This window comes from Eumetopias jubatus, unplaced genomic scaffold (assembly GCF_037043125.1).
Source record: "Eumetopias jubatus isolate StellerSeaLion01/CBP00866 unplaced genomic scaffold, mEumJub1_p1.0 scaffold_8, whole genome shotgun sequence".
Classification (NCBI taxonomy): domain Eukaryota; kingdom Metazoa; phylum Chordata; class Mammalia; order Carnivora; family Otariidae; genus Eumetopias; species Eumetopias jubatus.
The window spans coordinates 122,916,817-122,929,825 of NW_028274814.1; the positions used below are offsets into that span (position 1 = coordinate 122,916,817).

The 13,009-nt window shown below is 36.8% G+C and overlaps 2 protein-coding genes across 5 annotated transcripts in view; one reads left to right on the top strand and one right to left on the bottom strand.

The window, feature by feature from the left end:
* Positions 1–8,267, bottom strand: part of NUP37 (nucleoporin 37) — a 41,795-nt gene extending 33,528 nt beyond the window's left edge. Inside the window, exons 1-2 of one of the 3 annotated variants that reach the window (XM_028121673.1) lie at positions 8,200–8,267; positions 6,757–6,977 (exon numbers count right to left, since the gene is read on the bottom strand). In XM_028121673.1, coding sequence (XP_027977474.1) covers positions 6,757–6,912 — 156 coding nt within the window. In that variant the 5' untranslated portion in view covers positions 6,913–6,977; positions 8,200–8,267. Of the gene's footprint in view, positions 1–4,593; positions 4,659–6,756; positions 6,978–7,564; positions 7,629–8,199 lie in introns of those variants that run through there. The other 2 variants (XM_028121674.2, XM_028121675.1) reach the window with 2 other exon arrangements.
* A 73-nt stretch (positions 8,268–8,340) lies between these two features.
* PARPBP (PARP1 binding protein) overlaps positions 8,341–13,009 on the top strand; it is a 64,939-nt gene continuing 60,270 nt past the window's right edge. For both annotated transcript variants that reach the window (XM_028121671.2, XM_028121672.2), the window contains exons 1-2: positions 8,341–8,425; positions 11,412–11,567. In XM_028121671.2, coding sequence (XP_027977472.1) covers positions 11,415–11,567 — 153 coding nt within the window. In that variant the 5' untranslated portion in view covers positions 8,341–8,425; positions 11,412–11,414. The remainder of the gene's footprint in view (positions 8,426–11,411; positions 11,568–13,009) is intronic.

Consider the following 13,009-nt stretch of genomic DNA (forward strand, 5'->3'; position numbering starts at 1 on the left):
CAAAGAGAAGACCCCCCCCAAAAAAGCTAAAAGGGATTCAGTGAGAAGTTCCACCATGTATTTTATTTGGGTTGTAGAGGAGAGAATAGAGGGAATGAGAGAAAAGGCAGTATTTGAAGAGATAATGGCAAAGGACCCTCCATACTTGATGACAGACACCAATATATATATTTAGAGAGAACAATACATCCTAGACAGCTTAAATAAAAAGAAATCTGCAGGCAGATATAGTGCAACTTCAGAATACACACACAAACTCTGATACATATTTGTGTGTATGTGTATATACATATTGAGGGAGAGAGGGAGGGAGGGAGGGAGAAGAAAGCAGGGCGAGGGTGGGGATTTCAGCAACAACGGCCAGAAAAAAAAGAGGTTTCTTATACAAGAGATTTCCTATAAAAGAATTAGAACAACCATAGACTTCTTGGCACTAGACTTCTCAAAACAAATGCACAAAGATAGTGGAATAAGATCTTCAAAACAATGATAGAAAAAACTTTAGGACTATAAACACAAAACTGTTTTTCAAGAATGAAGCTGTATTAAAGATATTTTCAGAAAACCAAAACCAAAATTGAAGCATCAATAAACTCTCACTAGATCGTTTAATCTAAAGCAGAGGGTGGCAAACTACGACTGGGCCAAATTTGGCCTATGGCTTGGTTTTGTACAGCCCATGAACTGAGAATCATATATATATATATATATATATAAGATTTATTTGAGAGAGCGAGCGAGCACAAGCAGGGGGAACAGGATAGGTAGAAGCAGGCTCCCCACTGAGCAGGGAGCCCTATGCGGGGCTGGACCCCAGGACCCTGGGATCATGACCTGAGCCGAAGGCAGGTGCTTAACCGACTCAGCCACCCAGGTGCCCCATCATTTTTATATTTTTAAGGAGTTGTAAAAAACAAAGAATAATTTGCAACAGGTACCATAAGTGGCTGGAAAAACCTAAAATATTTAGGCCATTTGGTCCTTTATATGAAAAATTTAGTAGTGAACTTTTTCTTGTAGTAAAGGATGTGCTTTCAGGTGAAGAAAAATGACCCCAGAAGGAAGGCCTGAGATATAAGAACAGTGAGTAAAAAAAATCAAAGGCAAACACATGGGTTAATCTAAACAAATATTAGCCCTATAAAACACAATTTGTGGGTTAAAATGAAAACAATTGAGAACTAAAATATGACATTAATATAAGTCTGAAGGGGGTGATAGTAGTTCAAGAGCCAAAAATCCTTATTTTGTTCATGAAGAAGTTAAAGATATTAATTTTGACTTTGTCTAATTAAGTATGCATGTTGAAGTGTCTTTGGTAACAATTAAAAGAGAAACAGCATGCACAACCTCCAAATTATCAGGGAGGAAAACAATGAAAGGAGGTAACAAAACACAAACAGAAGACATAAGAATATGCATACTGGCAATGTTTTCAAGAGTAAAAAACTAAAAATAACCCAAATAGCCAATGGAAGAATAGACAGATTAATTATGGTATATTTGCATAATATACCATTCAACAACGAAAACAAATGAATTCTGACATGCAGGAATCTAACAAATAAAATGTTAACACTAACACACTGTAGAAGAACATAATACAGAATTTCAATGATACAAAGTTTGAGACATGAAAAATATACTCATTTGCAACACCTACATATATGGTAACTCTATAAAGAAAAACAAAGAATCACCAACACAAAATTTCACACATGGTTACCACTTGGGGGTGAGTAGGAAAGGCAGTAAGGGAAGAACACCCAGAGGGATTCAAAGGAATTGCTAATGTTCCATTTCTTAAGCTGGGTAGTAGGCATCCAGGAATCTATTTTATTGCTCTTTATACCTTATATAGATAACATATATTTTAAAATACATTTTATAAGCTTAAAATATTGTAATTTAAAAATTGTTTTGTTATTTAAATCAATACCCTAACTGGGTCTCGAGACTACAGCAAAATTTTTCATGACAAATTTTCCCAAGGAATCCTCTGTATTAAGTGACTATAATTATCTTTTACAAGTTTATAGAATTATAAAATATCACCAGGGGAAAAAAATCCAGAGCAGGTGAAACTTATTTAATGGAATACATATGTCTACATAGATAGGAATATCATCTGAAGGCCTGTTCTAAGAATTCCATTCATCCTGAATTTAAATGCAGTTTTATTTGTACCTTAATTGAATCCTATTGAATGTGTTGATTTTTCAAGGATAAAATTTTAGTCTTTGGGATCCTAGCAAAGCCATTTCACAAATACATTGCACATGGGTTTTCTCTACATAGTTCAGATGCCCCTTGAAAAACAAATTTCAAACTTAGAGTTAACAGCAAAAAGTTTTTCCATAAATGAAAACAGGAAATAGAAATGTACTTATCAAGGAAAGAAAAACACTGTCAAATTTTATTACTTCATGATCTGTTTGTATAACTGTATAGCTAACAGCCAGATATGCCAAGGCAGCAACCACTAAGCAATTTTAAAATAAGGTTAAGAGCCTACTCATAGCTGACTTCATAGTTTGGGTTACATCTATTTTTCCACAATGGACAAATCAATCTTCTAAAAATGAAGTTTTTACCATCAAAACAACCATTACTTTGCTACTGTAACAACAGTGTTGACAATTAGGTCCTGTAATTTGTTACCCGAAGTATGTATCGAGTTATTGGGTGGCCATGGAGATCAAGAAATCCCAGGGACTGTATAGCTTGAGCTTTATGTATTCCCAGTGAAACCTTTTTTCCTGGCAGCAATGTCTGCCACTGAGCCAACTAAAAGGCCAGGGTGTGTGTGTGTGTGTGGTATAGGCAGAGACAAATGCTATTTTGGGTTTAGTTTGGGGTGTAGGCAGTATTGTATAGGCAGGAAATTAAGATACTTTGGAAAACCTGCTACAACATAAATCGTTATAGAAGGCTCTGGCTTATTTGAGGTTGGGGCAAAGCCAGGTTGATGCAAGGGCTCTTCTAAGGGTTTGAAATTGGCAGGCCCTCTCATCACACCCAGTTAAGGCCAAATACAGAATTTTAGTCAGATGAGACTAAAGTTTACCTAGTCCGCTTCTTTCACCTCACACTTGAATTTATATAACATCTGGAGAAAGTTTGCATAACTCTTCTCTGAATACTCTCAGTGACAGGAAACTAGCAACTACTTGGGGGAGCTTAATCAACTCGGGGGGGGGGGGGCGGGATAGTTGTAATTTGAAGAGCTCTCTTTAACATTAAACCCAAACCTGTTTTCATGTAAATTCTACTCATTGCTCCAAATTCTGCTCCCTGGAACCATATAGATGAAGTCTACTTCAGTGACGGCAAGTATTTGGCCACAGCTGATCTTAGGTGAACACACTCAAAGAAGATTCAGCGTCAGTGTTAAAGCACTACAAGCCACAAATTCACTCAGACAGACTTGACAACACAAAATACATTTACCATTCTGAGTCTAATCCCTCTTTCACATGACAGTTTTAAACATTTTAATACCGTTCTGAAATGTCTTCAAATACAATATCGCATTTGCATCATAACATACACTGCTGAGAAATGAAGATTAAAGGATACAGAGCTATGCTGTCCAATATGGTAGCCACTAGCAATGGGATGATTAAGCACTTGAAATACAGCTAGTTCCAACTGTGTATACTTTATAAAGTGCAAAATCCATACCAGATTTCAGACTTAGTATAAAAAATATATAAAAATCTCATTCATTTTTTGTTGGTTACACATGAAACATTTTGGATACACTGGGTAAAATAATACATTAAAATTAATTTCATCTGGTTTTTACTTCTCATAATGTGGTTACTGTAACACTTAAATTTATATTTGGGCTCACACTGTATTTCTATCAGACAGCATTGAATTAACTCCTTTTGGCAGTTTAATCATTACACTGATTCATGGTGAACATCCAGGTGACTAAAAACTGTAAGTCACAATTGTCTCTTCTAGCTTCAGTAGTGTATCATTTTAAGACTTTATTAAATTTTAGCTTGTTCAACTTGGCACATTAATCCAATCTATTAAATACTTGAATTCTAAGCACAGTGTCTGGCATACAACAGGTGCTCAATGAATACTTGTTACGTGAAGTTTATCATCCAAAGCATTAGGTATCCTTCTCAGCTTCATGTTCTATATAAATTTAATGTGCTTGCTTAAATCAAATGTTCTCGAAATTCAAGTCCCCAATTCATTATTGGTGATCCTTTGAATAGACCTAGAAACTTTCATGTTCCCTCTACCCTTTGCACATAGGACTTCTTATAGCAGTTTTCTTACTGCATTGTTTTACACTTAAACATCTTGAGGTCAGGGTCTTTGCTTTTTTAACATAGGTATTACCAGTTCCCAGCACCTGATTTGCACTTAATACTTGACAAATACATGATACCAATTAATAGTACTATCATTCAGTTCAAATTTCCATCATATTCACAAGAACACCATAGAATTATTCTGAAAAATGCTTTTGGTGAAATTTAAATCTTCTGTATTGACAGTGTTTTCCTGAGTCTTAGAATGAGGATTGCCTTTCCAACAGGAATGTGGAAAACTTTCAATTCAATTTACCTTTACTTTGTTTTTTCTCAGACAAGAGAGAAGCATGAAATTGGATGCTATGGAACTTGAAGATTCTAACATGAGAGAAGAGAAACAATGTTTAATAGTGTTTAATTAGATAACAAAATCATTTTAAAGGGAAGTGATAATTTATTATGAATCCCCAAGGGCAAATTAATTTATCATGAATCCCATTATGACTTGATTCTCCTCCAGAACTGTTTGAACTATGGTTTCAACCTATCTGAAGAGCAGCATCAAAGGAAAAGAACAAGGGTTTAGAAACGGGGTCTACAGCTTGTTTTTTCCTTTACTAGTCTCACACATCCCTGAACTTCCTTGAAGTACAACACAAACTCTATGAGGATGGGGACAGTTGCTTAATTTTATTGCCAGTACTTGGCACAGAAACGTGCCAAGTTAATAAAATCCAATTCTTTATGTAGTTTGGCTGTAAGACCTAGACTGCCAATGTGACAGGTCTGAGGATCAACAAGGACAATGTACATGACATGACAGAGCAATACAAATGTTGCTAGTTCTTTCTTCTGTCTTTTTCTCTCTGCCACTCATCACCTCTGGCTTTTTTTCCTGATTTTTTTCTCCCTTCTTGACTTTCTCATTTCTTAGGTGAACATAAATTAGAGATAAAACATATTTTTTCAGTATTTTTTAACACAATTCTGTGTTCAGTTACTAATTTTAAAAGTAATGAAGTAGAGTTAGTGTCAGCTGTAGGGAGTTGCTTTATTCTTTTGTGGGTTAGTAGCCTGCACCAGAAAAATAGTTTTCCCTCATTCTTTTTTAAGAGTGTGTTATATTATTTCTCCTAATCATGTGGACTTTTTATGATCCTAACCAAGTAGTCCAGCTAACATCAGGCTATGGGTCACTTAGCCTGAAAGCTAGCAATTCTTACTCCAACCCTAACAGACAACGTGGGGCAATGTAAGAGCTCTTGTATTCTACTCAGACACCAAAAAACCAAAGCCTTTCATACTTTCTCCTTAGGATAAATATGCATGCAGTCTAATTTTGTTTAACTTTATTTAATGCACTGTAAAATGCTAAACTGCATTTATGTCAAAACACCAAAATAAAATACTGAACTGCCTGAGTAAAAGAGGAAATAATAATGTTTATAATAGTACCACATTAGTGGTAAAGTTACTTTAATCTTTGAAAACTGATCACTGCCAAATTACCTGATTAATCTTGAGAAATATTGTTTTATGAATAATATTCTGGTAAACAAAGGATTAGCCAAGATTTCTGCATTGTTTACACTCTTTCACATGTGGAACTAGCTTTCCTGTGAGAAAACATGGTGTGTCCTCACCACAAAGCAATCTTGCTTTGGTGATTATATATGGGCCAGTGCTGGGGGGAAACACTGACTAAATTAATGACAGTTAAAACATATATATATATATATATATATATAAAACATGCCAGATGCCTTCCAGGAACTTCACATGATGTACTAATTACATTCTCATAAGACCCTATTAAGTATTATTTTCCTCATTTTTATAGAAGAGAGGTTAAGTACCTGTTCGAGGTCATATAGCTATTAACAGGTAAAGCCAGGCAGGAGTAAAAACCTTGGCATTTTGGGCTCCAGAGTTCACTGTCTTAATGACTATGCTAAATTGCCTGTTCAATTAATAGGGTCCCATACTTTGTATACTCTGGATGTATGCTTTAGATGTATAAAAAGTATGAGAGCATACTAATACAAAACCTGAATATCATGACAGCTGTAAAAATCTCCTGGAGGATTATTTTTTAGGCTTGTTTCCTATATCTATTTCTACATTAAATATATTCTATTTAATGTAGAAAAACTGGATTAAGTAATTACTTAGGTCTCATTTGTTTTCTCTGTACATACCAAATGTTCAGTTAGTCACAACCTTCAATTACCAGAATATTCCATTTCTAATCACGAGGCAAAAGAGAAGCCTCATAGTCTTTTTTTTTCACTACCTATTTAATGTTTGCACAAATCTCAGGCATATATTACTGGAAATATCTTCCTCTGTAGTTCACATCATTTTTTTTCTTACATTCAAACTCAATATGCTTTCCAGGTTTAGCCAGTTTACCAAGGTTTGTCTTTTTAACCAGTGAAATAGCTTCACTGTCATTCACTGAGTTTTGTACACTAACCTGAAATGTACACATGCCAACCACCACATAATTACCGCCACCATAGGCAATTAGGTTTCCTGAATCCCCACTGTCAAAGGGATTAAATTCTACCACATGCACATAATCTTCACAATCCACAGTGTAGGCAGCATTTCTTGTGGCATCTTGCTTCATCTTGTATGTCAATACTTGAGCAGTTGTAAAAATAAAATAGCCTTCTACCGGACAAGGTCACGGAACTGTGGATTACAGCACATACATAGTTAGACAGAAACCATCAAAGTGTCAGCCACTTTCAGCAAATGAATGAAAATAAGGACATGGTATTTCATATGCCAGAGACAGCTAAAAAAAAAATCAAGTACTTCTTTAAATACTTTATGAATAATACCTGTAGAATAAATCATAATATCCTGTTTAGATTAACTAAAAGATAGTACTTGAAGATGTAATCACTTTAGTAGTAAATATACTCATAAAAAATTAATGATAGTTAACATTTACAGAGCACTGACACCTAATACTTGCAAACCTAAGCGGAAGCAAATGGCTCTCATTTTACAGAAGAGGAAATCGAGGCTTTAATAGGTTAGTTAGCTGCCAAGCTAACAGCATTTGAAATACTTTACTATGTGTTGGACACCAGTGCTAGAGAAGAAAAACAGCCCTCCGCCTTGAAGATCACAATATCCGGTAATAGTTATGATTCAGTGTGAAAAGCACAATAACATAAGCAGATCCAAAATATAAGATCTGGAGAAAGGAGCGCCAAAATGCGTGATATAAAAATGATATTCATAAAACCAGGCACAAAACTTCAACCAACCTGTTATGGCCTGGTGTGCACTCTGGAAGTAGCATTCCCAGATGAGACTTAGGGATCTAAAGAGGTCTTCCCCCCCCCCACCCCCCCTTAATTGTATGCAGTTGTCCTGAGAATAGCTGGGCTCAGTTAACTAACACATCAAGACCTGATAAGTATTTACGGAGAATCAGTTGAATCCCACCTGAGGGAGCCTATAAACTAGTAGCCATACGAGTGGGAATCCAGGACTGGACATCTGTTAAGGGTGACCAGCAGGTGGATGCCCTTAGAGGCACAGTGGTGTGGGAAGTGGAAAAGATGCAAGGTCAGGAAACTCGGTCCCCTTATTGCTTGTTAAACTGCCCAGTCTCACTACACTTTCAGGGTTTCACTGCACACGGCGGGCTGGACTTGCCCTCTAAAACTGGAAGGGCAGAACAGGGAGGAAACAACTGAAGTGCCCGCAAAGCGCCGCAACGCCTCTCCCAGAGAGGCAAGTCCCGCGAGACCCCGCTACCACCTCCCGAAGCCCGAGGTCAGAGGGAAAAGAGGTGGGGTACGGCGCAGTAAAGAAGGAACTCGCAAGAATAGGAAGGGATCCCTGGGCGGCCAGCAGCAAAGCGGCGCGAACCCTTAGGTTCCCGCGCGATACGCACCGGGGGCGTCGGGAAGTGGCGAGACGGAAGCCGGTCTCCGCGGGCGCCGACCGCGGCGCGCGCCGACTCTGCTTCCGGGTCAGAGGGCGGAAGAGGCGATTGGCTCCCGAGCCTTCCCGCGAGATTTAAAATATAACTCACGACGGACTCTTACAGCTTCTAGACTGCATCCCGGTAGGACGATTCTTCAGTCCAGTCTGCACCTACTAGGTCTATCCTGAGTGAGGTGAGTCTCATCTCTTGCTTGCCCGCCTGTTACACTTTAATTTGTGATTCAGGCCGGGGCTGGTGAGAGATTTTCGGTGACAACTACGTGACTGTCTAGTGGTTTTGCTCTGGAGTCTGGTTGGGTTTGGGGGTGTTGAAGAATTCACAATATCTAGTGATGAATAGAGCTAGAAGGTCCTGAGGAATCATCTGCGCACTGGAAACCTGGGGCCCGTAGAGACCTACTTAGGTTCATTGCGTTAGCAGGAGATCAGGGTTCTAATTCCAAGACGCGCAGACTCCAGTTCCACTACTTTCGCCCTCTCCCTGTTATATTCTCCCGAAGAATGTTTAGAATCTGCACTCTGACGATGATAGCACCAACGACTGCCTTTTCTAAAAAATTGAGCACCTATTAAGTGAATGACACTAGGTGGATTTTTACTTGTGTCTGATAGTTTTATGAGGTAAGATATCTTTTATATTTAAGGAAATTTATGTTCATCAGAGATTTTAAATACTGAAGGGCATACATCTTATAAATTGGGTGCCAGGATGTGGGCCCTGAATATCTGGCTCAAAAATTCTTTTACCATCTCACACTCTCCAGTGATAATTTCCTGTCTCACAATTTTTGCTCCAGTGCAGTTTGGAATCCAGTTTTTTTTTTTTTTAACAAGTATTTATTATCATTGCCACCTTCTACTCTTTTTGTATAGGGCAGCCTGACATTGGGAGTGCTTGCATATTCATTATCTCATTGATTTCTCATAACTGGCTAGAAGATATTCCTGTTTTCTATATGATGATACTTTCACCTAGGCAGTCAGTTGTAATGCTTATTGCCTAGGCTTATACAGCCAGCTGGCTGCTGAAAGAGCTGAGACTAGACCAGAGTTGGCAAACTAGGACACTACTTCGTTTTGTGTAGCCAGTTCCTGAGCTAAGAATAGATTTTACATGTTTGAATACTTGAAACAAAAACAAAAGGATAATATTTTGTGACCTGTGAAAATTATATAAAAGTTAATTTCAGTTTCCATAAAGTTTTGTTGAAGCACAGCTATGCTCATATGTTTATGTGTTGTCTGTGGCTATTTTCACACAGCAAGGTCAAGTTGAATAGTTGTGACAGAGACTGTATGCTTTGCACTCCTTAAATATTTACTATTTGGCCCTTTCCAACAAGTGTGCTGACACTTGGATGAGACTGTTGGCTTTATTTTTTTTTAAGATTTCATTTATTTATATGAGAGAGAGAGAGAACGAGCAGTGGGGAGGGGCAGAGGGAGAGAGAGAGAGAAGCAGACTTCCTGCTGAGGAGGAAGCCCGATGATGTGGGGCTTGATCCCAGGACCCTGAGATTATGACCTGAGCCACCCAGGCGCCCTGAGACTGTTGGCTTTTATATGTGTCAGACACTGTGCTAAAAGCTAAACTTGTATTTATGTCATTTACTTTTCACAAAACCCTGTGAGATAGGAACTATTATTATTTTTGTTTTCAGTACAAGGAAGCTGATGCAGGGGAGGTGACATAACTTGTTATATATCTCACAGCTAGTAAGTGGTGCAGCCAGGATTCAGAACAGTCTAATTCTTGACTAGTTTTCATTCTTAGCAATCTGAACTCATATTACTTTTAATTTTTTAAAAGATTTTATTTATTTATTATTTAGAGAGAAAGAGAGAGAGGGTGGGTGCACATGTGAGCATGGAAGAGGGGCAGAGGGGAAGGGAGAGAGAGAATCTAAAGTCAGACTATGTGATTTGGAGCTCTGGGTGGGGCTGGATCTTAGGACCCTGAGATCATGACCTGAGCTGAAATCAAGAGTGGGTCACTTAACTGAGCCACCCATGCACTCCAGAACTCTTAATACTTGTAAAGAGTACCCTAAATAATTTAGTACTAAAGATTTTTTTCAGGCAAACTGATCATATCACTGAAGCATTACTTCTTCACTTTTTTTTTCTTTTAAGAAATGAGGGTGATATTTTAAAGAGAAATATAACTTTTAGCTATTTACTAGATTGTAAAGATGCTGAACAAAATCAGCAAAGAGACAAGCTATATGGGGAGAAGGTGCATGGGGTAAAGTCCTGGGGAGATCAGGCATAAACTTCCAAAAGTCCTCTCTTAGTGGAGTCACACAAGACATGCCTAAATCCTCCAACAACAAATTGTGACAAGTTATATGAAATGTTGTCTGTCAGGGAAGCTCTTTAGAGACTCAGTGTCCAGGGTACTGATGTAGGCATCCTCAGTCTATATTACAAAATTCCAGACTCAGAAGAAAAGCATGTGTTCAGCATAAACTATATTATTTGTATAAACAGGTTAGCTACAGTGAGCCACTCTTACTGGAAAATCTCCTGAATTCTAAGTTTCCAGGTGCAGCCAAGGGTCAACCATGTAAGCAGTCCTTTCAAAAGATAGACATCAGGCCTGCTGCTTTAACTCTTCTTGTGAGCCTTTTGAGCTCTAGGCTTGAAACCCCCATGATGTCATTCTTCCATATCAGTTGGTCAAATCAAGTTACCAGACTAACCCATATTTAAAGGGTGGAAAAATAAACCACTTCTTTTGAGACAATATAGGGATGGGAGGAAATTGGCACCCCCCCTTTTTTTTGGCAGTCTACCACACATATTACCATCTATCTCAAAACAAATATTTTGAAAATACAGCTTTAATTAGCTATGTCTGTGTCTATAGATATAAGTTTATAGAATTTGCATATCTGTTTTGTATGCATTTTCAGATTGAAGGTTGGATTTTGTTATTTCAAAAGATTTGGCTTAAGAAAAATAAAGGAGAGGAATATATGATTGGGCAGAAATTGCATTGTTCTGTTTTCCTAAATTTAATTAAAAGGAATCTTAGTAAATATGAAATGACCTCTCGTTCACTACTTATTTTTCTCTAACTCTGCTCCCTTACACATGTTAAATATTAGTTTCCAATTAAAATAAGGTTTTTAACATTGCATTTTGTCCTACTTTCAGAGGATGGCTGAGCTTAATCAGAAGTCTATCTTGGATATGATTAAAGAGTTCAGGAGGAATTGGCACACTCTTTGTAACTCTGAGAGAACTACTGTATGTGGTGCAGACTCCATGCTCCTGGCATTGCAGCTTTCCATGGCAGAGAACAACAAACAGGTTAGTAGACTATATTTAGGTTTACTTTTTTTTAAGTGAGTTTTGGTAGCTGCTTACTTTAATTATATTTATTTTTTTGCAATATATGCCCTCCTATGATAATATCAATACACCATTTTCAAAAATGCCTCTGCATGTCTATGTCAGAATATTACAATTGGATTTGAAATGATTTGCTTCAAAATTAAGGTCTTCATATGGATAATATAATGTAGGACATACACATTCCATGTTTAATTTGAAGTCTTAAGATAAACATGCAACTGTTATTAAGGTTAAAAATATTTTTATTTATGATTTCTTTAAAAAGTTCTAGAAGGCACACATAAATAATGTTTATTTTAATATAATCAAAGTATTTTATGACTAATTTCAAACTCTGGTATAGATTGATTATTCCTAAGCCAGGCTATGAATCAGAATCTCTTGGGAGGGTTTTTTTAAACAATACTGGCTTCTGTGCTTCGGTCTTGGAAATTCTGATTCTCCTAATCTGCACTGAGACTCTGGAAATTGTCTTTTTAAAATCTTTTCTTAATCTGATCCTTATGTAGTTGGCTTGGACCAAACTAGTTTTTGGAATGAGCTATACATAAAGGGCTTGAGGTGTTTAGATGAGAGAAGGATGAATATAGGCTGGAGTGGTAAGAAAATGACTTAAACATATTGGATTTCAGGTAGTATACTTAAAGGAGGGGAACTCTTTGGATGGGAATGTTTTAAAGAAGGGATGAGGGAAGGGAAAAATCAGTTAAGAAGCATCCAAGGGGATCAAAGTCTTGATGGTTTGAAGATAGTAAAGGAGATTGTCTTGACCAGAGAAGATATTTGAAGTGTGGAATAGTTTCAGTGGGTCTATTGGGCTAGATAGTGAAATGACATTCTGATGAATTATTTTAATCCTATATGTCAATAGTTCCCAGATTTTTATTTTATTTTTTTAATAGTTCCCAGATTTTTAGATTTCATACACCAATAAAATTTCCAAAAAAAATATTAGACATTGACAGATTTGAACATTTCTCATGTTGGCAAACAAGGCCATTGAGAAAAAATAGTTACTAGAACCATCATTTTGAAAAAGGAGGAGAATTTTAATGCCTAAAAATTAGGAATTGTAAACTCTTAAAATAAGAGTTAGTTTTTACTACACATGGCAGTTGGCAGTGTTGTGTGTTTAAAACAGTATATATTAAAATAAAGTTTGAACATAGATTCTAATAAAATTCTATCTTGCATAGTCATTCTTTTAACAAATATTTGAATTTTTACTATGTACTGGACATTATTCTAAACATTCTGAGGGAAATCTCTGCTTTTATGGCATTAATCTAGTGAGAAGAGACAGATAATACTCTAATAAATAAGATATTTGGTATTTTAGGTCATAAGTACTACAGAGAAAAATAAAAAAGAGATGTAGTTAAGGATTGTATAGGGTT